Source organism: Vulpes lagopus, chromosome 23, assembly GCF_018345385.1.
Source record: "Vulpes lagopus strain Blue_001 chromosome 23, ASM1834538v1, whole genome shotgun sequence".
Classification (NCBI taxonomy): Eukaryota; Metazoa; Chordata; class Mammalia; order Carnivora; family Canidae; genus Vulpes; species Vulpes lagopus.
Genome location: NC_054846.1, coordinates 28,214,314 through 28,237,123, shown reverse-complemented (window position 1 = coordinate 28,237,123; position 22,810 = coordinate 28,214,314). Strand labels below are relative to the sequence as shown.

General features: G+C 37.0%; 2 protein-coding genes across 4 annotated transcripts in view; one reads left to right on the top strand and one right to left on the bottom strand.

Moving 5' to 3' along the window:
• Window positions 1-8,905, top strand: part of ELK3 (ETS transcription factor ELK3) — a 64,556-nt gene extending 55,651 nt beyond the window's left edge. Inside the window, exons 4-5 of the mRNA XM_041738458.1 lie at window positions 395-517; window positions 6,458-8,905. Of these exons, the coding sequence (XP_041594392.1) occupies window positions 395-517; window positions 6,458-6,556 (222 nt within the window). The 3' untranslated portion in view covers window positions 6,557-8,905. The remainder of the gene's footprint in view (window positions 1-394; window positions 518-6,457) is intronic.
• A 5,189-nt stretch (window positions 8,906-14,094) lies between these two features.
• The window catches only part of CDK17 (cyclin dependent kinase 17), a 110,832-nt gene continuing 102,116 nt past the window's right edge, over window positions 14,095-22,810 (bottom strand). For all 3 annotated transcript variants that reach the window (XM_041738415.1, XM_041738414.1, XM_041738413.1), the window contains exons 14-17: window positions 22,493-22,535; window positions 18,900-18,990; window positions 17,328-17,405; window positions 14,095-16,801 (exon numbers count right to left, since the gene is read on the bottom strand). In XM_041738415.1, coding sequence (XP_041594349.1) covers window positions 16,764-16,801; window positions 17,328-17,405; window positions 18,900-18,990; window positions 22,493-22,535 — 250 coding nt within the window. In that variant the 3' untranslated portion in view covers window positions 14,095-16,763. The remainder of the gene's footprint in view (window positions 16,802-17,327; window positions 17,406-18,899; window positions 18,991-22,492; window positions 22,536-22,810) is intronic.

Below are 22,810 nucleotides of genomic sequence, written 5' to 3'. Positions count from 1 at the left end.
AATGGATGTCCATTGTAGGAAAATATAGATTAAAAAAATTAATAAAGCCCCTTCATGGAATCTCATTTTGTATACACTAGATCTTGTTTAATGTGGGAAGGGAAACAAATTGAAGAAACCATCTGGACAAAAGTTGCTCTGAACTTGAGTCTTATAACTATTTTAGGGAAGGTAACTCGTCCATACTCTTCTCCTTTATGAAATTGCTAATACAACAGCACTGAAGAAAATTCAACTGTGTGCAGCCTTGCAGAAATAATGTAGTTGTCAGATTTTCCTAAAACGGGAAAGCTTGTTTCTTGGTTCATGGCTAGTGTGCCTGGCCACACTGCTGATCAGGGCCACAGTCAGGTGACCCCTTTATCACAATCTGTGTATGTGCTTTCTTTCCCAGACACCAAATGGATTGCTCCTGACCCCGAGTCCACTGCTATCCAGCATACATTTCTGGAGCAGCCTTAGTCCCGTTGCTCCACTGAGTCCTGCCCGGTTGCAAGGGCCAAACACGCTGTTCCAGGTGAGCATTTAGAAATTAACGTTTAAACATCAAGCTTCTAAGGGATGTTTCCCCAGTAAATCCTGCAAAGGTAACAAGAATTCTGCCCTACGTTTGGTTAAAATGGTTAGCTTCCAAAGGGAGTGCATGAGGCTGCAAAAGCCAGCCTTCAACAGCAGACATTTTCACTGAGGCAGAGGTGGCACATCATGTCGGATATCCACAAATAGAACAATTAATTCTCGAAGTGTTTGGGTATTTTCACGGACTATGAAAACTGGAAATTTATTAAGGAAAAGGGACTTTAAAAGAATTAAGCCACATACTGACATCACTTGAAATAGACTGAAAAACAGTAAGGCATGTCTCCACGCTGTTAACAGAAAAGCTCTCTGTATAATCCTGTGAATCATAATCAAGTTTTCCTTGTTCCATCGTAAGAAAGGAGCACTCAGGGCATTTGGTTAAAAACTAAGTCTTAGCTGTTTTATCTTGCACAAGTCCCATTACTAGGTAGACACACTTATTATTCATTCATACACTAGAATCTTGCGATAGCACTGCCTGCAATCATGTGGTAATCAGTATTTCCTCCTTGAGACTCTAAGACTGTTCTTCACAAAGAGATTACTAAGAGAAGAATAGAAACGGTCCTAGGAACAGGAGTGAAGCAAAGCTGGGGCAAGTGAAAACCCCCTCAAACTCTAGCCTGTCTCACTTGAATCCCGTGCCTGCCCCGCCGTGCGGCTCACCCAAGCTAGTCGTAGTTCTTTTGCTCCTGTTGCATCTAGCACTGACCACTCTGTGTTATGATTGCCTGTTCACCTGGCAATCTCCCCCACTAGACTGAGGGCCCCCGAGGGGCCAGAACTGCATCTTGTTTATTATGGTGCCCTCCCCACCCCATGTCTGGCATATTGCATGGCACACAAATGATGCTTAGTAATTACCACTGAGCAGATACCTAAGAATTCACCAAGAAATTGGGACACCAGGCTGGCTCAGTTTGTAAAGCATGGGATTCTTGATCACAGGGTCAGGAGTTTGAGCCCCACATTTGGTATAAGGGTTACTTAAAAGAGAGTAAGAAATGTCTGACTTAAGTGTTAAAAAAATCAGGTCTCTGTGCTTTTTTGAGTTGGTCATTTTGTTTGTCCTCCCTGCCAGGAGCTATACATGCTGGGATTTAGGGTCTCGGAAGAAGGGTGGAGCTAAAGAGGTTTTGACTGCTACCTTGCTTCTCTGGTTTCCTAGTAAGGTTGAGGTAGGATATGACTGTGCATCTCTAGGTAATCAGGTTTCTCTTCTGGCCTATCATCACAAGAAAACTGAGCTATGGTCAAACACAGCCAACATGTGGATTCTTAGCCCTTTGAACTCAGGCAGGGAAACAAACTAGAACCAGTGAACAAATGTAGTACTGGGAAAGTTCTAGATTAGTAGTGTTTTGGTGGAGAGCTGAAAGACCTTATTTCCTCCAGGTATTCAGATTGGAGCAGCAGTACTCTGGCATCAGAGCTGCTGAGTAGAGCATGTATAGGGTAAGCTCCATGGACACAGGGACTGCAGTAGTACTCTGGTCCTAGACTCTAGCAAGGCCTCTGTAGGGTTCTCTGGGTATTTGTGAATAATGAATGGATTCTCACTACCCCTCTTACTGGGAATTCTTCCACTGACTGGTCAGGCCTTGGGGATTTCCAGGGAAGCCATGGAGGGAACTGTTGTTAGGGAGTTCTTTGGGATCCCTTGCCCTAGATGCTAAGCCTCTTCCAGCCCATCACTCCTAGCAGTAGCAGTGGCTGGTGAACATAGCATTTCCACACATTTGCAGGCTATTCGGAGCTCTGGGTGTTGGATCCACATACCCCTTTCTCTTCAGTCACTGTTGTAGAGTAGTGGCTCTTGAAGATTAATGTGCCACAGAATCAGCTTGGATGGTATGTTTAAAAAGATTTTGCTGGGCCCCAACCCCAGAGTTTCTGATTTAGAAGGTAGGTGTGGGACATGGCCTGATTATGACATCTTTTCAAGATCCTAGTGATGCTGCTGCTCCAGGAATCCACTATGAGAACCATAGCAGACCAATTGTTCCTAATTTATAACTGAAATTCTGCAGAAGAAATTGCTGCATTTTTTAATTTCACAAAATATACCGTTTACCAGAGCCATTGAAAAACCATAAATGGGAGGTAGGAATGGGGAATACAATCATGTTTAGATCGTTGGCAGGGCCTTCTGCCCTCTTTATGTGACTGGGTCCATAAAACTAAAGAAAAACTTTGTACTTTTAAGACTATTACTCTATAAGAGTAGTTGTGAAAGAACTTGAAATTAGCAGTTTTTTAAAACATAGTAGAACATTCAAAATTCAGATTATCAGCAGTGCCCCTTTTATAAACTATTAATTTTCTTCAAAAATAAACCTTTCATATATACTATATATGTATTGGAGGAAGAAAAGAAGTACACTTGGGCTACAGTAAGTGTTAAATGATGTTTGGCAAATCTCCTGTTTTAAGGGAAGGAGAGGGAAGGTATTGGCCTTTCTGGAAGAGGTATATTTAAAAATGAGATTGGTCTGAGCAATTTGGCATTTTGAGCTTATCTACAAGATGTCTGTTCCATTTTTGAAACCAATTTTGATGAAATTTGGCATCAATACAGAAATCATCAATATTGAAATTGATGCCTTGAAACAAGGCAGAATTAAGTTTCCTTTTTTTTTTTAATTTTTATTTATTTATGATAGTCACACACACACACAGAGAGAGAGAGAGAGAGAGAGAGAGAGAGGCAGAGACACAGGCAGAGGGAGAAGCAGGCTCCATGCACCGAGAGCCCGACGTGGGATTCGATCCCGGGTCTCCAGGATCATGCCCTGGGCCAAAGGCAGGCGCCAAACCGCTGCGCCACCCAGGGATCCCAGAATTAAGTTTTCAATTGAGAATGTTTTCTGGGTGTTGTAATTCGAATCTAACCCGGAAAATATTTGCAGTGCTGTTACCAGGTATTGTAGAAAAAATATACAATATGGAACTAATTGATCTATAAGCAAAACATTATAGGAACCCAATAGGGCATAGTTTTCTAGCTGGGGACTAGATGGAGACTCCAGGGAAGAACTGGCACCTGAGCTGGGACAATAAGACAGGATTTTGGCAGAGAGAAAAGCACCTTCTAGATAATGTACATGATTTGGATATGCAGGCACACAGTCTGTTCAGGAAGGGACCAGGTGATTAGAAAAGCACCTGTGAGCCTTGAATAGTATGTCCACCATATTCTCTTAATTGATAACCATGGAAAACTTTCTAAGCTGGAGATAAATAGTATAATAATATCTGTTTTGGTTTTTGTTTTAAAGATTTTTGAGAGAGAGAAGACAAGGGAGGTGATGGAGGGGGGAAGGTAGAGGGAGAGAAGCAGGCTCCTGTGCCAGCAGGGAGGCTGACCCAGGGCTTGATCCCAGGACTCTGAGATCACGACCTGAGCAGAAGGCAGACGCTTAACCAACTGAGCCACCCAGGCACCCCTAAAATCTCTATTTTAGGAAGATAATGTTGATCCTAGTGTGGAAGAAGGACTGAAGAGAAAGGAGGAAGTGTAGGGTGCAGAAGATATGAGGAATATTTATACTACTGCGAATACTGAGGGGAAAATCATCTTCTAGAATAGTAGAAATAGGAATATATTTAAAAGACATTCCAGAGGTAAAATTGAGACTTTTAGTTTGATTTGAGGAGATTAGGAAGAGGCAAGAGACTTATGTGATTAAAAGATTGAACAATGTCTAGAATACATTAGCTCTCACTCATAGCATTTCCAAAGCACTTTTCATGGCTTCTCAAATACAGCTGATCCTTGAACAATATGGAGGTAGTTGACTACACACACCCCTTACAGTTGAAAACCCGTGTTTAACTTCTGACTCTTCAAAGCCTTAATTACTAATATCAGAAAGATTTCTGGTCAATATTAGGCTAACAGGGACGCCTGGGTGGCTCCGCAGTTGAGCGGATCATGACTCTGGGATCATGCCCTGCCTTTGGCTCAGGGCATGATCCCAGAGTCCCAGGATTGAGTCCCATAAGGGGTTCCTTGCATGGAGCCTGCTTCTCCCTCTGCCTGTGTCTCTGCCTCTCTCTCTCTCTGTGTCTCTCAAGAATAAATAAATAAAATCTTTTTTAAAAAATAAAAAGATAAGGAAACTGAGGCTCAGAGATGTTGCTCAATTTACCCCAGACCACACGACATTAAGTGGTAGAGCCCTGATTCAAGTTTAGGGTCATACTATCACCACTCTGACTGACTTAAGAGTGAACATGGAATAACAGGTTTTTGGTGAAGACGCATTGATGGGGATGTCTGACACGCAGGATAGGATTGCTGAGTCCAATATAGGAGAAAGGAAGCTGGGAACAGAAGTTTGGGGGGAATGTTGCAACTGAAACAAGTAGACGTGGGGAGTCAATAAAGATGAAACATGCCAGAAAAGCCAAACTACAACTGCTTGTATAGAAATAAAGAGCAGAGGGCAGACATCAAGAATATACTTTTTAAAAACAGTAGTATTAACAAAATCTAAAGGCAATTCTTTTGAAAACACCAATAAGATGGACAAAAAACAAAAAGAAAAAGATTGCAAATAAGATAAGAGAATGAAAATTCAAAGCCTGTTCTTCATCCTGCGTTCACTCTTAAGTCAATGGGGATAGTAATTAGGAGCATGGATCTTAATATATTGTTAATGAACAGTATGCAAACAGATTTGATAACCCAGTTGAAATGGATAAAATTCCACAAGCAGCTAAAATTCCAAAGTGTCAGAAAAGAAACAAAAGCCTTGAATATGCCAGTGACCCTCAAAGAAACTGAAATTGTATTTAAAGAGCACACCCACAGCAAGCCCTGCCAAAAACAAGTTGGACAGTTTGGTACAAAAGTACAGTATCTTTCAGAGTTTAAAACTTGGCTTTACTACTTACTAGCCTTTAACCAATCCAAACTTATTTGAACTCTGTTTTCTCTCCTATAAAATGGAGATGACCAAATTTATTTTACAGGCTCCTAAATACCAACTGAAATGACAACCATTGATAAACTGTAAGGCACTAGACATTAGGTTATTGAAATAGTTTGAAAATATACATTTTATATTTAATGTACTTCTAACTTGTGCTAGGCTCTATAGTTTGATATTTAGTGTTGAAATTTAATATTAATTTATCCAGAATAAACAGAAATTTAACTAGAAGATAGCCCAGGAGATCATTTTGACACCTATCATGTAGACAACGAAAATCTAGTTGTGAATATATTAAAAGGAGGCCCTTAATTATTCTTACTTAGTTGGGAGTGTAGCAGTGGTATTTCTTTTAGACCTGAGAGTTATCCCGTTTATCATCTTAGTTACCAACAATACGGAAATTAACTTTACTCTGTTTTGTTACTTAAGGGTGATCTATGAAGTTTGATATTATTTATCATGTAATTAAAAAATACTTCCTCAGTTCCAAAATATATTCTTGCTTTCCAAATCTTTTAAGGTAAAACATTCTTCATTTTTAACAGTTACTGAGAAAGCATCTTTATAGTACTCTGGAAAAACAAGGGCCATTTTCAAAATACAGTATTAGAAATTTTACACGTGAATCAGGAGAGTCAGTTGTCTGTGGTTTTCAAAATTACTTTAAGGCAAGTCAGTATCCTAAGTAGCTTGGAGCCTTTTAAAACGAGTATTAGAACATGCTTTAGCACCATGTATACATTTTTTTTTTCTAGTGGCCTAGGCATATAAAACAGGGACGTTTTCTGGGCCTTATCCCTTTTTTGCTGTATGTAATCTTGATCTCATTCTGTAAAAACAGTCCTAGCTATGCTCTGTTTCAGAATGTAAAGAACTCAAGTTTATCCCAATGGGTCTGCAATAATAATTTTAAAAAACCTTCTATTCCCTTACAGTTTCCAACACTGCTTAACGGCCACATGCCAGTGCCAATCCCCAGTCTGGATAGAGCTGCTTCTCCAGTACTGCTTTCTTCGAACTCTCAGAAATCCTGATGACATCTGCCCACAATTAAAGACTTATTAACTGATGAAAATAAAATTTGTCCCCATGGGCTAGTTTACCTGTGTCATGAGAAGGACGTTGTGAAACCCTCTGTTAATTTGGTTTGCACTTTTCATAACATGGATGGTCTAGATTTATGTTAGCATTTTTAAAACTTTTTTATATTCAAGTATATATGAAGATCTGTTTGGCATTAAGTGATTTTTAATGTTTTTGTTTTTATATTCTCTTATCTCTTAAGTACTGAACACTGTTGACAGTGAAGAACTTTTCTTAATGGTTTTCAGTGTAACTAATAAGGATGTGAAGCTTTATTTTCTCTAATTCCGCATATGCTAAACTATGCTTATAGACACTATAACCAGCTGTGCCTTCCTTTGCATTTAGTTTTATGTAAATGGTTTATATATTTTTTAGTATTAAGAGAAAATGTTTGAAAGACAAATTAGTATCAAACAGCTCTCTAGTAGAATCATTATTTTTCACAAGTAGGCAATATGAAAGCACATTCATATTTTTCTTTTTCGCTTTCAATTGTATAAGAATTGCCTTAGAACCTCTTTTGAACTGAAATTCAGCAAATGTTCAATTTAATGTTTTTATAAAAGAAACTAAGCCATATCTAGAAAATAAACATTCATAAAAGAAAATGTTCTAAAGTGCATTTTTTAAAGAATGAACTTTGAAAGCCTAGCCACCAAGTAGTTTACTATCTTTTAGGCTCCTCCCAAACAAAAACCTGAGATGGAAATCTATCACTCTACCATGCCCTTAGAATATCTCCTATGTAAGCATGTTTTTATTTCAAAAACTTACTTGTGCTTCTCCCAGTTTTCCATAGGGAATCAGACCCCTGATACATTTCCTGTATCGTTGTAAGTTAGGGTTGCTCTAAAACCCTAGAACTCTTAACATGTAAACATCTTATGCTTTGAAAGAGGCTCACAGACTGGTGATGAACTCAAGAATTTTGTAACATCGGGTAGCTTCAGGTGTATAAGGCATAGCCTTATTTGTGGAAACTGAGAGGTAGGATACGCTGCTTATGTATTACTAAAGTTTATGGTGAGAATGAAGGAAATTGGATATAAGAAAATATAAAATTCTTAAGGAATCTCATTGTAGAACTGAACTAACCTGGAGCACTCAGCAGTAAATTCTTTTGTGTAGTGTAGAGCAGTGATAACAGAAACATCAGCAGGTGCCACTCTAAGGCATCGTTCTGTACATGAAGTATGAAAGTTCTAATGTGAAGAGAACTGGAAAGGGCTTTCAAGATCAGATTATCATCCTCAAATATAAGAGTAACAAGGCAATCTGAAATGTGGCTGAATGACTCCAAAGTAAGGGCTAAATGACAAAATTATGAAAAAGGGTAAAAAAATAAAACTTATAAAAACATATTTCTTAAATTTTCAAAAAATCTAAGAACTGTTATCCTTAAAATCTTGAGATTTTCAATTCTGTGTATGGGGATGTATATACATCTCTAATATAATTGGAATATAAAGTAAATTATAAAATCCACAGACACTACTGGCACTCCCTCATAAGCAAAGGCTAATTCTGTACTCAAAAGAGCTGGTCCAGGGAACTGATATTTACCTGACATGAAACGTTAAAGGTTTCACCACAGTTTCCAGATAAGGCAACTGGAAGTTGCCTAAGGCCACACAGCTCATTAAAGGTAAAACAATGATTGGTGCTTAGTCCAGTTCTGTTTCCCATACCTAACTGTAACTTCTGGCCCAAAACTGTAAGGTAGAAAAAAACAGGTAAAGATAGAACATTAAAAAAAAAAAATTGTAAGAGAAGAATATACCCCAAATGTAAGATTCTTACAGAGAAACCAATGCCAGTTAATCAATGTCCAAAAATCTCAACCCAAAATGTATATGCTGATTAGAAATGCCCAAATGACTCTAAATCTGATCCTTGTATTTCCTTCCTTGAAATACTATGATTAACATACATTCTAGCTGTTTATTAAAAATGTAAAAACGCCATGATTTTTATGGATCAAAAAACTTATCATGACACAAAGACAGAACTGGAGATACTAAAGTATAACCCTTCTAGCTCTGCCTCATTCTCTGTGTGTTTTAACAATTATTTTAGTCAGAAAATAGGTTTCAAAGGACATATTAAATAACTTTTTTCCCTTTTTATATATCTGCTTGATCAGTGTTAAACTGCCATGGCTAAGGTTTTATAGAACTATAACCTAAACGTTTTCTTTGTACACCTCTTTTCTATGAGTGCATATCTTCATTCACTTTCATATATGTATCAATTTTACTGTTATATTATTTTTGTTCAATAAATACTTTGTGATAAAAGTGTGAGGAGGCAAGTGGGTTGGTTTACTTCCATTTACTTGGGATGATCCAAATTTTACTTCGTGTGAGTACAAGTTGGAAAATAAGTGTTGTCATCTAGCCTTAAATAGGATACATCAAAACATGCTATTGTATATAATATAATCTGCTTTAAAGAGATATTTAAGGAAACAAACAGAATTATTGAGGTTGACTTAGGAGAGGGGTTGGGGGAGAACAGATTTGAAAAGTGTTCTCTAATCTTTTAAGCTTTAAGGTTTACCAATCATTCTATATTGGTGAGGAAAAAAAAGAACAAATTATCATTTATTCTTTTAGCTGCAACTAATACCATAGTCAGTGGTGAAAGACTGAAAGTGTTTTGCCTTACCATAAAGAACATGTTGCCAATTCTTCTTCAACACAGGACTGAAAGTCCTAACCAAAGTAATTAGGCAAGAAAAATAAATCCATATTATAGAGGAAGTAAAGCTATCTTGATTCATGATGACCTGATCTTATATGTGGAAAAACTTAAAGAATCCACACACAAAAAAGAGTTAATACACAAAGTCAGCAAAATTATAGGATACAAAATCAAGACGCAAAAATCATTTGTCTTTCTACACACTAGGAAATGAAAACCTGAAAAAAAATTAAAAAAAATAATTCCATCTACAGTGACATAGAAAAGAATAAAATACTAAGGAATGAACTTAATCAAGGAGGCACAGGACTTACACACTGAAAAGCTATAAAACATTACTAAAAGAAATAAAAGCTATCCTGTGTTCATGGACTCGAAGACTTAAGATCACAATACTTGCAAAGTGATCTACCAATTCAATCCAATTCCTATCACAATCCCAAAGGTATATTTGCTGGGAAACAGAAAAACCCCATCTTAAAATTTAAATGGAATTTCAAGGGACCCTGAATAGCCAAAAACAATCTTGAAAAAAAGTACAAAGTTGGAGAACTCACTTCTTAATTTCAAAACCTAGAAAGCTACAAGTAACCAAAACATTGTGGTACTGGCAGAAAGACAGAGATGTAGACCAATAAAACAGAATCAAGAGCCCCCAAAATAGACTCTCACATTTATGGCCAATTAATTTAACAAGGGTGCCAAGGCTATTTAATGGGAAGAGGGCAGTCTTTTTAACAAATAGTTCTGGGAAAACTAGATATTCCCGTGCAATGTATAGATCCTCATTTTACACCACAAAAATTAACTCAAAATGGATCAAAGTCCTACATGGAAGCAATAACAAAACTCCTAAAACGGCAAAATATTCATGACCTTAAATTTGGCAGCAGTTTCTTAAATATGCCGCCATGAGAAGTAAAAAAACAAAAACAAAACAACCCACAATAAAACAAATATGTCATTAAAAAGAAAAATTTTACGTATTAAAAAGACGCCATCAAGAAAGTGAAAGACAACCCACAGAATGGAAAAAATAAGTGCAAGTCATATACCTCATATGAGTCTACTATCTAGAATACATAAAGAGAAATGCCTGGGTGACACAGGTAAGCATCTGACTTGATTTCAGGTCAGGTCATGATCTCAGGTTCCTAGATTGAGCCTCTCACTGGGCTGCATGCTCAGCAGGGAATCTACTGGGAAATTCTTAAAAAAAAAAAAAAAAAAAATTAAACAACTATAGCTTAAATGACTTAACTCAGCAACAACTTAAAAATGGGCAAAGGACTTGAATAGACTCTTTTCTAAACCAGATAAACAAATGGTGAATAAGCACATGATGCTCAACATCCTACTCACTTGGTTAATACAAATCAAAACCACAATGAGGGACGCCTGGGTGGCTCAGGGGTTGAGCACCTCCCTTCAGCTCGGGGCATGATCCTGGAGTCCCGGGATAGTCCCAGGATCGAGTCCCACATCGGGCTCCCTGCCATGGAGCCTGCTTCTCTCTCTGCCTCTGTGTCTCTCATGAATAAATAAAATCTTAAAACAAACAAACAACACAATGAGATACCATGTCATATGTATTAAAATGAATATAATTTTTTTAAAAAGAAAAATAAGTGTTGGCAAGGATGAGAAATTAGAACTCTCAGACATTATTACTGGGAATGTAAAATGGTGCAATTGCCATGGACAATCATTTGATGGTTCCGCAAAAAGGTAAACAGAATTACTTAAAAAAAAAAAAAAAAACAGCAATGCAAATCCTGGGTATATAAACTCAAAGAATTGAAAACAAGGACCCACACAGATGCTTGTACACCCATGTTCATAACTGCATTATTCACAAAAGCCAAAAAGAGGGAAAAAGCTAGTGTGAAATCAACGGATATTTAAACAAAATGTCAAAGAGTATTATTTCAGCCATGAGAAGAAATAAAATTCTGACACGTGCTACAACATGGATGAAAGCTGAAAACATTTTAAGTGAATGAAATAAACCAGACACCCACGGATTATCATGCTATGACTCTACATATATGAAATATCTACAATAGGCAAATTCAGACACAAAAAGTACAGGCATACAAGGGGTGCCTGGCTGGCTCAGTTGGAAAGGTATGCGACTCAATCTCAGGGTTGTGATTTCAAGCCCCATGTGGGTGTAGAGATATACTTAAGTAAATAAATGAAAATTAAAAAAAATTACAGGCATACCTTGGAGATATTGCAGGTTCAGTTTCAGACCACTGCAATACAATAAAGCAAGTACCACAATGAGGCGAGTCAAGTGCATTTCTTGGCTTTCTAGTGCATATAAAAATTATGCTATACTGCAAGCTATTAAGTGTGCAATAGCATGTTTAATAAAGTACATATTTTTGCTAAAAAATACTTTATTGTTAAAAAAATGATAACCCATCTGAGATTTAAGTGTGTCATGGTCCTTTTACTGTTGGAGAGTCTTGCCTTCATGTTGATCGCTGCTGACTGAGCAGGGTGGTGGTTGCTTGTGGAAGGCTGGAGTGGCTGTGGCAATTTCTTAAAATAAGACAACAATGAAGTCTGCTGCAACAATGGAAGAGTCCTTTCATGCTGTTTGATAGCATTTACCCACAGAACTTCTTTCAAAAAAAAAAAAAAAAAGAACTTCTTTCAAAATTGGAGTACTCTTAAACCCTGATGTTTTACCAACTAAGTTTATGTGATGATATTCTAAATCCTTTGTTGTCATTTCAACAATCTTCATGGCATCTTCACCAGGAGTTGATTCCATCTCAAGAAACCACTTTGTTCATCCCTAAGAAGCAACTTCTCATCATTAGAAGTTGTATCATGGAAGTGCAGTAATTCAGCCACATTTTCAGGGTCCACTTCTAATTCTAGTTCTCTTGCTACATCCACATTTGCAGTTACTTCTTCCACTGGTCTTGAAATCAGCTTCTTCCAAACTCCTGTTAATGTTGATATTCTGACCTCTTCCCATGAATGGTATATGTTCTTAATGGCACCTAGAATGGTGAATCCTTTCCAAAAGGTTTTTGATTTGCTTTGCCCAGATTCATCAGAGGAATCACTACTATGGCAGCTATAGCCTTATGAGATGTATTTCTTAAAGATAAGACTTGAAAGTCAAAACTACTCCTTGATCTATGGGCTCCAGAGCAGATATTGTGTTAGCAAGCATGAAAACAAGATTAGTGTTGATTGTCCCTCTCCATCTGAGCTCCTGGGCAATCAGGTGCATTGCCAATGAACAATATTTTGAAAATCTTTTTTCTGAACGATAAGCTTGAAATATTCAGTATATCATACTATAAAGAGATGTGCTGTCATCCAGGTTTTGTTGTTCCATTGACAGAGCACAGGGAGAGTAGATTTAGCATATTTCTTAAGGGCCTTAGGGTTTTCAGCATGGTCAATGAGCACTGGCTTCAACTTAATAGTCATCACCTGCATTAGTCTCTAATAAGAGAGTAAGTGTTCTTTTTTTTTTTTTTTTAAAGATTTTATTTATTTATTCATGACAGAGAGAGAGAGAGGCAGAGACACAGGCAGAGGGAGAAGCAGGCTCCATGCAGAAAGCCCAACGTGGGACTCGATCCTGGGTCTCCAGGATCACGTCCTGGGCTGAAGGCGGTGCTAAACTGCTGAGCCACCGGGGCTGCCCAGTCTGTTTTTTTTTTTTTTTTTTTTTTAAAGATTTATTTATTTCAGAGAGTGTAGGAGTGGGAAGGGAGAGGCAGAGAGGGAGCCAGAGGGACAGAAGGGAGAGAAAGGAGAGGGGGAGAGGGAGAGAGGGAGAAGCAGACTCTCTGCCAAGTGTGGAGCCCAACACAGGGCTCAATCCCACATCCCTGAGATCATCATAACCTGAGCCAAAAATCAAGAGTCAGATGCTCAACCGACTGAGCCACTGAGGTAACTCAGTCAATCTTTTCAAGGTAGGCACTGACTTCTTTCTCTTGCTTTGAGATCCAGCTGGCATCTTCTTCCAAGAGAAAGTTATTCTGCCAACATTAAAACTCTGTTTAAGGTAGCCACTTTCATTAATTATCTTTGCTAGATCATCTGGATAACTTACACTTTTGTTAGGCAGACATCTTTCCTTTAACCTCATGAACCAACCTCAGCTTCAAACTTTTCTTCTGTAGCTTCTTCACCTCTCTAAGGCCTCAATGAACTGAAGAGAGATAGGGCTTTGCTCTGGATCAGATTTTGGCTTAAGGGAATGTTGTGGCTGATCTGACCTTCTACACAGACCAACAAAACTTTCTCTGTATCAGCAATAAGGTTGTTTCACTTTATCATTTATGTGTTCACTAGACTGCTCCTCTGCATTCACAGCTTGGCTGATTGGAGCAAGGAGGCCTAGTTTTCAGCCTATGCTGGCTTTTGACATGCCTTCCCAATTAAGCTTAAATCATTTCTAGCTTTACTTTAAACTCAGAAATGTGTGACTCTTCTTTTCACTTGAACAATTATAGGCCATTGTAGGGTTATTAATTGGCCTAATTTCAATACTGGGGGAATAACCTGTTGGTGGAGCATTCAGAACACCTAATAACATTTCTCAGTTAAGCTCATTGTCTCGCATGGGTGTGATTTGTGGCACCCCCAAAACAATTACAGTGGTAATATCAAGGATCACTAATCACGAATCACCATGACAAATATAATAATACAATCCTAAATACTTTGAGAAACACCAAAATGTGATGCCGAGACATGGAGTGAACAAATGCAGTTGGAAAAATGGCACTGGTAGGCTTGCTACAAACCTTCAATTTATTTAAAAACAAAACAAAAAAACACAGTATCTGCAAAGCACGATAAAGTGCAGCACAGCAAAATGAGTTATGACTACACATCAGAGGTCACTAGAAGCTGTAGGGAGGGGGAAATGAGGGAGGATTTCTTAATGGGTGTAGAATTTCTGTTTGGAGATAAAAAATTTTGGTAAAAGATAGTGGTAACTGCTGTACAATACTCTAATGCCACTAAACTGTATACTTACAATGGGTAAGAATGGCAGATTAAAAAAAATATTAAAAACAGAAGCATACAAAAAAACTACCTTATGAATTGTCCTGGATCCAAAAGACAGATCATGTTAACAAGTAGTCTCTGAAATATAATAAAGCTTCAGATAGAGTGGAGCCACTTCTGTACACCTAGAGTGATGTAGTTAATGGGTGTTAACAACATCACTCAGAAGGAAAACCAAAAAACACATCCTCTCTTACCTTTAAAACCATGTCAGTTTAAGATGAATTGTAAGGGTTCAAGGTTTAAAATTTTTGAGCTTCAATTCTCTTCATTACAAAATTTTCAGGATCTGAATGGAGGTGCTCAAGTATCAAAAAAAAAAAATCAAATTCCTTAATAAAATGAAGAAACATCCCTAGGACTTCCTAGGAAGAATTTTATATAACTACTGGATATATTTCTTCATCTTTTATATGCAAGAATATCAAACATGAATAACTATTTGAAATTTGCAAATCATTTATATAACTTATGAAATGAAAAATCTGACAGCTTTATAATTGAGTACTATCCTATAAAATTACAGCAGAGATTACTAAATGAATGGCTAGCACAAATATAAATTAAATATCATTACTGGCACAGCTGAGACTTCATCATCGTAAAAATGAAACCCATAGAAGAAAATGACCCCATTCTGCACGGCCTTCTTCCCCCAGAAAGAACTGTGACTCAACAAAACCACATTTTAACAACATGAAGATCTTGTTATTATAAATTTCAAAACAAAATGGAGGAATTTCCACATAATATTTATAACCTTCAAAGTACAATATTAATACATGTCTGTCAGTTAGAAATAACAGCAGTTTGTTAGGCTACAGGGTTTAACATAAAACCAATTTACAAATGTGAAAAGCAGTAGTGGTCCAATATTCACCATTACACATGAATCTGTTTCTTCCAGAAAATTTTTTTAAAAATTAAAATTTCTGTATCATGAAATATTAAAATAACACCCAAACATGCCACAATCACTATTCACAAATAAAGTTAAAATGAAATATACAAAAATTCACTTAATACTGTTAAATAACAATAAACTACAAGATTTCCTGAACAGAAATGGTAGGACCCCTGAATGTTTTACAGTGAATATCAGGAAAAAATATTAAGTTATGATTATTTTCATGATATATAAGCCAAAAATTTACATGACCATTTCAAAATATACCAATTAAGAGTTGTAGTTTGTAAGATGCACTAAATAAACAAATAGTCCTTAAAAGTTAACACAAATACTTAAAACACTTACCAACACCAAGGTGTGTTTATGATGTTCAAAGAGATGCATAATTGAAACTGTAATATTTACTATCTCTGATAAACACATTAATACCTACAATGCTTCAAAACAATCCTCTAAGTTCTCATTTCTCCCATTTGTTTTTAACATGGCTCATTTCAAAGACATATTATAGCTTTTAGCTGATTCCAAGTGAATGCTATTAAAACATACACATACACAGCTCCCCCTAAATGAAATAAATGGCTCCCCAAAAAAGTATCATCCCTTCTAATAAAAGAATTGTATTTAAGATGAAACAAGACCTCACATATTTCACTGGACTTGTATGGTTTACTTTTAACTAAATTAAAGCACAATGTAAAATAGGTAGGTGTATTAGTATACACATATCCAATAATATGCAGTAAATATTTCTAAAATGAGGAAAGGTAAAAATAAATAATTTTGGTGCTTTAATTCACTGGTATCTAAAGGTAAGATCCCCATAATGTCAAAGTATTCACTTGCTTGAATCAACTTCTGCATCACATGCTTTCCTAAACATAAATGTGCTCATCAATTTCTTAGCTACTCTACTTGCTGATGTTCAATAAAAAATTATATAGCATGAACTTAGAGTGTTCAAGATGGCTCACTTATTTTACCGTTAAGCAAAGCTAAATTTACATTCCAGGAAACACTGCAGTTTAATTTTAAAAACAAACAAGAAATGCAGCAGTAAAACAATTCGTGAGGAGAAACAGATGCATTCACATCTAATAAAGCCACTGCAACTTCTTCAGGCATTTAACTGTTGTGTTAAATAAACAGACAGTAGTTATTTAGCAGCAATGATTCCGCAATAAATAATGCACTGTGTTTCTCAGTCCTGCACAAAAATTGCAGCTACAGTTACATCATAGCTGTAACCTACTGGCTCTAATGGCAGAGAAGACCTTAAAACCAACTGTACAAAAAAATTGTCACACTGTGACAACAAATATAAAAACAATCTGTAGGTCTGAAATAAAAAGACTCCACTGTGAAGAGGACAGTGCAGACAAACGGAGATTCCAAGTCCACCAAAAGAAATAATTTGCCTTCAGATCTGAGTCCTTGATTGATAAGAAAGGCTGGGGGCTGGGCTTGAAACCATTTTATCAGACTTAAAAGAGCATGCTCTGTCTTCTGTTCTTCCCATGTCCTAAAATATAAAGTCATTTTATGAGGCAGTTCAAAGTTCAGTTTTATCCCACATACAGTATTTGGTGACTCTAGGAAGCTAATGTTCCCACCAGCAAAAACTAATGTTCCATGATAAGAGTGATCAGCACTGTCTGAAATGACCCTTTTGTTGATGGGGTCAGTCTACAGCTTCTATGCTTCGAAGTGATGAACCTGATGACTAGGAAGCACAAGATGTGTCTTCTGCCTCAGGTACCAGGGATGGCGTATGCAGTGATCAAGCCAGGCCACTTGTAAAAGGTCTTTGTGCCATCTGCAGCTTTCAGGATCCCTGACTTGACTGAGTCAGATTTCTCTCTGAAGAATTACTGAGCTGCCCACATCATACAGAAAAGTGAGTACGTGCAATGCTAAACATACAGTTGTGGAATGCACTGTACATTGGTTTATACATCAATAATTTTACTGATCAATTTATAAACCAAAAACTTGGTTCCACGCAAAATTTCATGATCGACACGTGAAATGGTTTATGACAAACACACCTGTCTCTGGATAAGAAGAATTTCGAAAACCCGGGTCCTTTTGCAACTGAATCTCTTTCAAACTGAATATTGATACACCTAAAATGCATAGACAAAAACTATCAGGTGAAGGTCTAACATTATTAAAACAAACATAACTCAACTATAGACAAAATGTTTAAAAATGTATATTGATTCAACATTTATAAGATTATAGCCTTACTGAACTATCTTCCCCTTTGTCCCAATGTTTTGAGAAGAAAATCAAACAGAATAATCGCCCCTCAGAACCTTTCCCCCACAACTCTCCTTTGAATCATGCTTCCAATGTCATGTTTCTTCTCAAATATGTACATATAAAGAACAGACCCTGTCTCTTTCTAGGACTTAATGGGGTTGGGAGATGTAATCAACAGGTATTTGATTTTTATTCTCTGTCCTTTTATCTGCCTCCTTAAAATGGCATGAAGGTATCAGGGCCTCAAAATACCTTCAGATTTTCAGAAAAAATCAACAGGTTTGTACACAACCACAATTGCCTACCTCACACTATGAAACTTGGTATTAATAACGAAATGTAAATATCATCTTGTAATTCAATTTTCTCATTTCTAACCTCTGCCAGAGAGGTAGTCTATTAAAAAATATCCAATAAATGAAAAGTCTTAAGGATTCTTGATTCCAATTAGCAAACGTCAATGAATCAGTTACTTATTTGTAAATGAGAATGGGAAATTAATGAAAGCTTTTGGAATCTCAGTTCCTAAATATTCTAATTCCCCATTCACCTTACTCTGTTTTAAAGTGAAATGTTGGGGTAATCTTTTAAAATGAAGCAATTAGACATGAGAAATCAGCTCTTTTAGTGCCCGACAATACACTCACCACTGTTATGAGGATAGTAAAGTCAGAGTGACCACAGCAAAGAAAAATCATCTTTATATCTTGAAAAGGAAATCTACTTTCACAAGAAAACAATTGTAGGTTTTGGTTGTGCTTCATTATTTTTTGCCTAAAAATCCATTTTTAGAAACTCTGAATCTAAGCAATCCAGACTGGACCTAATGACAATGTTTATCATCAGATGGCATTTTCCAATTTATGTCCAATAAGATTAAAAACCCATGCGTAAGTACTATTGATTTCTTATAGAGCAGTGGCAATGTGCTCAGTGTTAAACAAGTTAAGGGGTGCGTAGGTGGCTCAGTCAGTTGGGCGTCCAACTCTTGTTTCAGTTTGGATCAATTACTCATAGGTTGTGGGGGTTAAGCCCCACTCTGAGCCCCACGTCAGGCTCTGTGCTCAGCAGCAAGTCTGCTTGAAGACTCTCCCTCTGCCCCTCCTGCTACTTGCGTGGGCATGTTCTCACACACACTCTCTCTCTAAAATAAATAAATACATCTTAAAGAAAAAGAAATGAAAACATATGGAAATAAGGCACACTTCCCTTCAAGGACTTCTAATCTGGTTACAAAAAGACTAAAATTTTATGCTTAAAAACTAACAACAATCTCTTCCTAAACCCCTAATTCACCCCAGTCTCTAACACTAGACAAATGAAAAGGGGGGAAGGGACTTTAGATTTTCTCTTACTTTCAGGTAAAGTATGTATTCTTGGTCCCAGACTTCGAAAATATACATGTTTCATGGCCTCTTCTGCTGAAACCCTTTTCTTAGATTCGTACTGTGAAAAAGCAAAGAACTGCTTCATTAACTTTTTCTCTAAACATTATGAGGGGAGGCAGATTAGCATTTAGAGCTACTTGTATCTTGAAAATTTGTAATATATTGACTGCTTTTTAAGAACCAACTTGGAGAATACAGATATATTTTAATGTGAGTTGCTATTGAGATTATGTAGTAATGACCATATATCTCAGTTCCAAATTTCCAAGATGAAGTTGGATCTTCACTAAAAATTTAGGTTCCCTGTATTTCTGAATTTAATAAAAAATTAAAATATCTGACTTTTGGTGTTACTTTTCCTCATGAGCACCAAAGGATCATTGGAAATACATCCAATACTTTTAGGAGAGATGTTACTTTTTTGGTGTTTTTTAAAAATTTTATTTAAATTAATTAATTAACATATAACATATATTACTGGTTTCAGAGGTAGAGGTCAGTGATTCTTCAGTCTTATATAATACCAAGTGTATTATATAATACACTTATACCATTATATCATGTGCCCTCAATACTCATCACCAATTACCCCATCTTCCACCCGCCTCCCCTCCAGCAACCCTCAGTTTGTTTCCTAGGATTAAGAGTCTAGTATCGTTTGTCTCCCTCTCTGATTGTCTTATTTTTTTCTTCTCTTCTTGTATAATTCTCTGTTTTGTTTCTTAAATTCCAAATATGAGTAAGATCATATAATAATTGTCTTTCTCAGACTTATTTCGCTTAGCATAATATCCTCTGGTTCCATCCACATCATTGAAAATAGCAAGATTTCTTTTTTTGATGGCTGAGTAGTATTCCATTGTATATCTATATCACATCTTCTTTATCCATTCATCTGTTGATGGACACCTAGGCTTTTTTCATAGTTTGGGGATTGCGGACATTGCTGCTATAAACATTGGGGTGCATGTGCACTACATTTGTATCTTTAGGATAGGATAGTTCTATTTTCAACTTTTGAAGGAACCTCCATACTGCTTTCCAGAGTGGTTGCCCCAGCTTGCATTCCCACCAACAGTGTATGAGTTCCCCTTTTTCTGTATCCTCGCTAACATCTGTTGTTTCCTGACTTGTTAATTTTAGCCATTCTGACTGGTGTGAGGAGGCATCTCTTTGTGGTTTACAGATGATGTGATACTCTATATGGAAAACCCAAAAGAGGGACATGTGGTTGAGCATCTGCCTTTGGCTCAGGTTGTGATCCTGGGGTCCTGGGATGGACTCCTCTATTGAGCTCCCCACAGGGAGCCTGCTCCTCCCACTGCCTATGTCTCTGTCTCTCTGTGTCTCCCATGAGTAAATAAATAAAATCTTTAAAAAAAACAAAAAAACAAAAAGCAAAAGACTCCACCCCAGTATTGCTAGAACTCATAAAGGAATTCAGCAAAGTGGCAGGATATAAAATCAATGCACAAAAATCAGTTGCAATTCTATACACTAACAATGAGACTAACAATGAGACAGAAGAAAGAAAAATTAAGGAGTCAATCCCATTTACAATTGCACCCAAAACCATTAAGATACCTAGGAATAAACCTAACCAAAGAGGCAAAAGATGTGTACTCAGAAAACTAAAGAACATTCATGAAAGAGACTGAGGAAGACACAAAGAAATGGGAAAACATTCCATGCTTATGGATTGGAAGAACAAATATTGTTAAAATGTCTATGCTACTTAGAGCAATCTATACATTCAATGCAATCCCTATCAAAATACCATCAACTTATTTCACGGAGTTGGGACAAATAATCCTAAAATTTGTATGGAACCAGAAAAGACCCCAAATAGCCAAAGGAATGCTGAAAAAGAAAACCAAAACTGGTGGCATCACAACTCCTGGCTTCAAGCTCTATTACAAAGCTGTAATCACCAAGACAGTAAGGTACTGGCACAAAAACAGACACATAGATCAATGGAAAAGAACAGAGAACCCAGAAGTGGACTCTCAACTCTATGGTCAACTAATCTTTGACAAAGCAGGAAAGAATACCCAATGGAAAAAAGACAGTCTCTTCAACAAATGGTATTGGGAAAATTGGACAGCCACATGCAGAAGAATGAAACTGGCCATTCCTTCACACCACACACAAAAGTAGACTCAAAATGGATGAAAGACCTAGATGTGAGATGGGAATCCATCAAAATCCTAGAGGAGAACACAGGCAGCAACCTCTTCCACCTCATCTGCAGTAACTTCTGGCTAGACATATCTCCAAAGGCAAGGGAAACAAAGGCAAAAATGAACTATTGAGACTTCATCAAGATAAAAAGCTTTTGCACAGCAAAGGAAACAGTCAACAAAACCAAAAGGCAACCAACAGAATGGGAGAACATATTTGCAAATGACACATCAGATAAAGGGCTAGTATCCAAAATCTATAAAAGACTTATCAAACTCAACACTCAAAGGACAAATAATCCAGTCAAGAAATGGGCAGAAGACATGAACAGATATTTCTCCAAAGAAGACATACAAATGGCCAACAGACACATGAAAAAATGCTCAACATCACTCAACACCAGGGAAATACAAATCAAAACCACAATGAGATACCACCTCACACCAGTCAAAATGGCTAAAATTAAAAGTCAAGAAATGACAGATGTTGGGGAGAATGAGGAATGTTGGTGGGAATGTAAGCTGGTGCAGCCACTCCAGGACAGATACTATTAAATTACCTATTAGGATCCCATTTCCCTTTTTTCCTTGATGAGATGATCTATTTAAGGTGCCCATGCTTCCAAATTCAACATATCAATGATGAATCATGATTTTACCAAATTTAGACTAATTATGGCAATCTTGCTCCCCAATTCCCAGCCTCTCTTACAATTAATGTTTTGGTGACCAAGACTTAGGAAGAAGCTTTGTAGGGGTTTCTGGAAAAGCTTTGCTTTCCAGATACAAGAGGACTATTATGGCTGACACCCTTATCTGCTCTTCTTCCTACTTTGAATAGAAGACATTTGTAGGTGCAGCAGCCTGTAAGGCTCTAGGTATAAGGAAAAGAAAAAGAACTTAAGAGAACAGGAATTGCAGAGAATATGGCCTGGACATAGTTGATCAATGCCAGAAGGGGACTACCTCAAATTGTTCTAGGTCACAATAAGAGACCTATACACATTAAGAGAAACCATCATTTATTCTTATTTTATTTAAGCATATGCCTTAAGCATGCCAGATACTACCATAAATATTCTTATTTAATGTCATGACAAGGGGCACCAGCATGGCTCAGTTGGTCAAGCATCTGCCTTTGGCTCAGGTAATGATCCCAGGGTCCTGGGATTGAGCCCCACGTTGGGCTCCTGCTCAGAGGGGAATCTGCTTCTTCCTCTGTCCCCTGCTTGTGTGCTCTTTCGCTAACTCTCCCTCTCAAATAAATAAAATCTTAAAAAAAAATCGTCATGACAAATATTTAAGCAAAGTATTATTTATCCCATTCTACAGATGCAGAGAAACTGAGGCTTAGTGATTACAAAGTAAGATGTAACTTACCTGAAGAAACTTTGTTATTAACTCGATTCCCTCAGAGTCTAACCTAAAAACAACAAAAAACAAGTGGCAATTTATTCTTTTATCTCAGTTGACAGCAACCTTTCAAATGTAACTATTTTCCAAGTGTCTTAATCTGCTAACTTCAAGTGCTCTAAAATAGCCACTCTTGTTGCTTTCAAACAGACTCAAATCTGTTTTATCCTTAAAAGACTTATCCTGCCACTTGTTTAAGAAGAAACTATAAAAAACCGGGCTTTGACTCAAATTTTCAATAATGAAAAAATAAGAAAATTAAAGAAATTTTTAAAATCACCATTC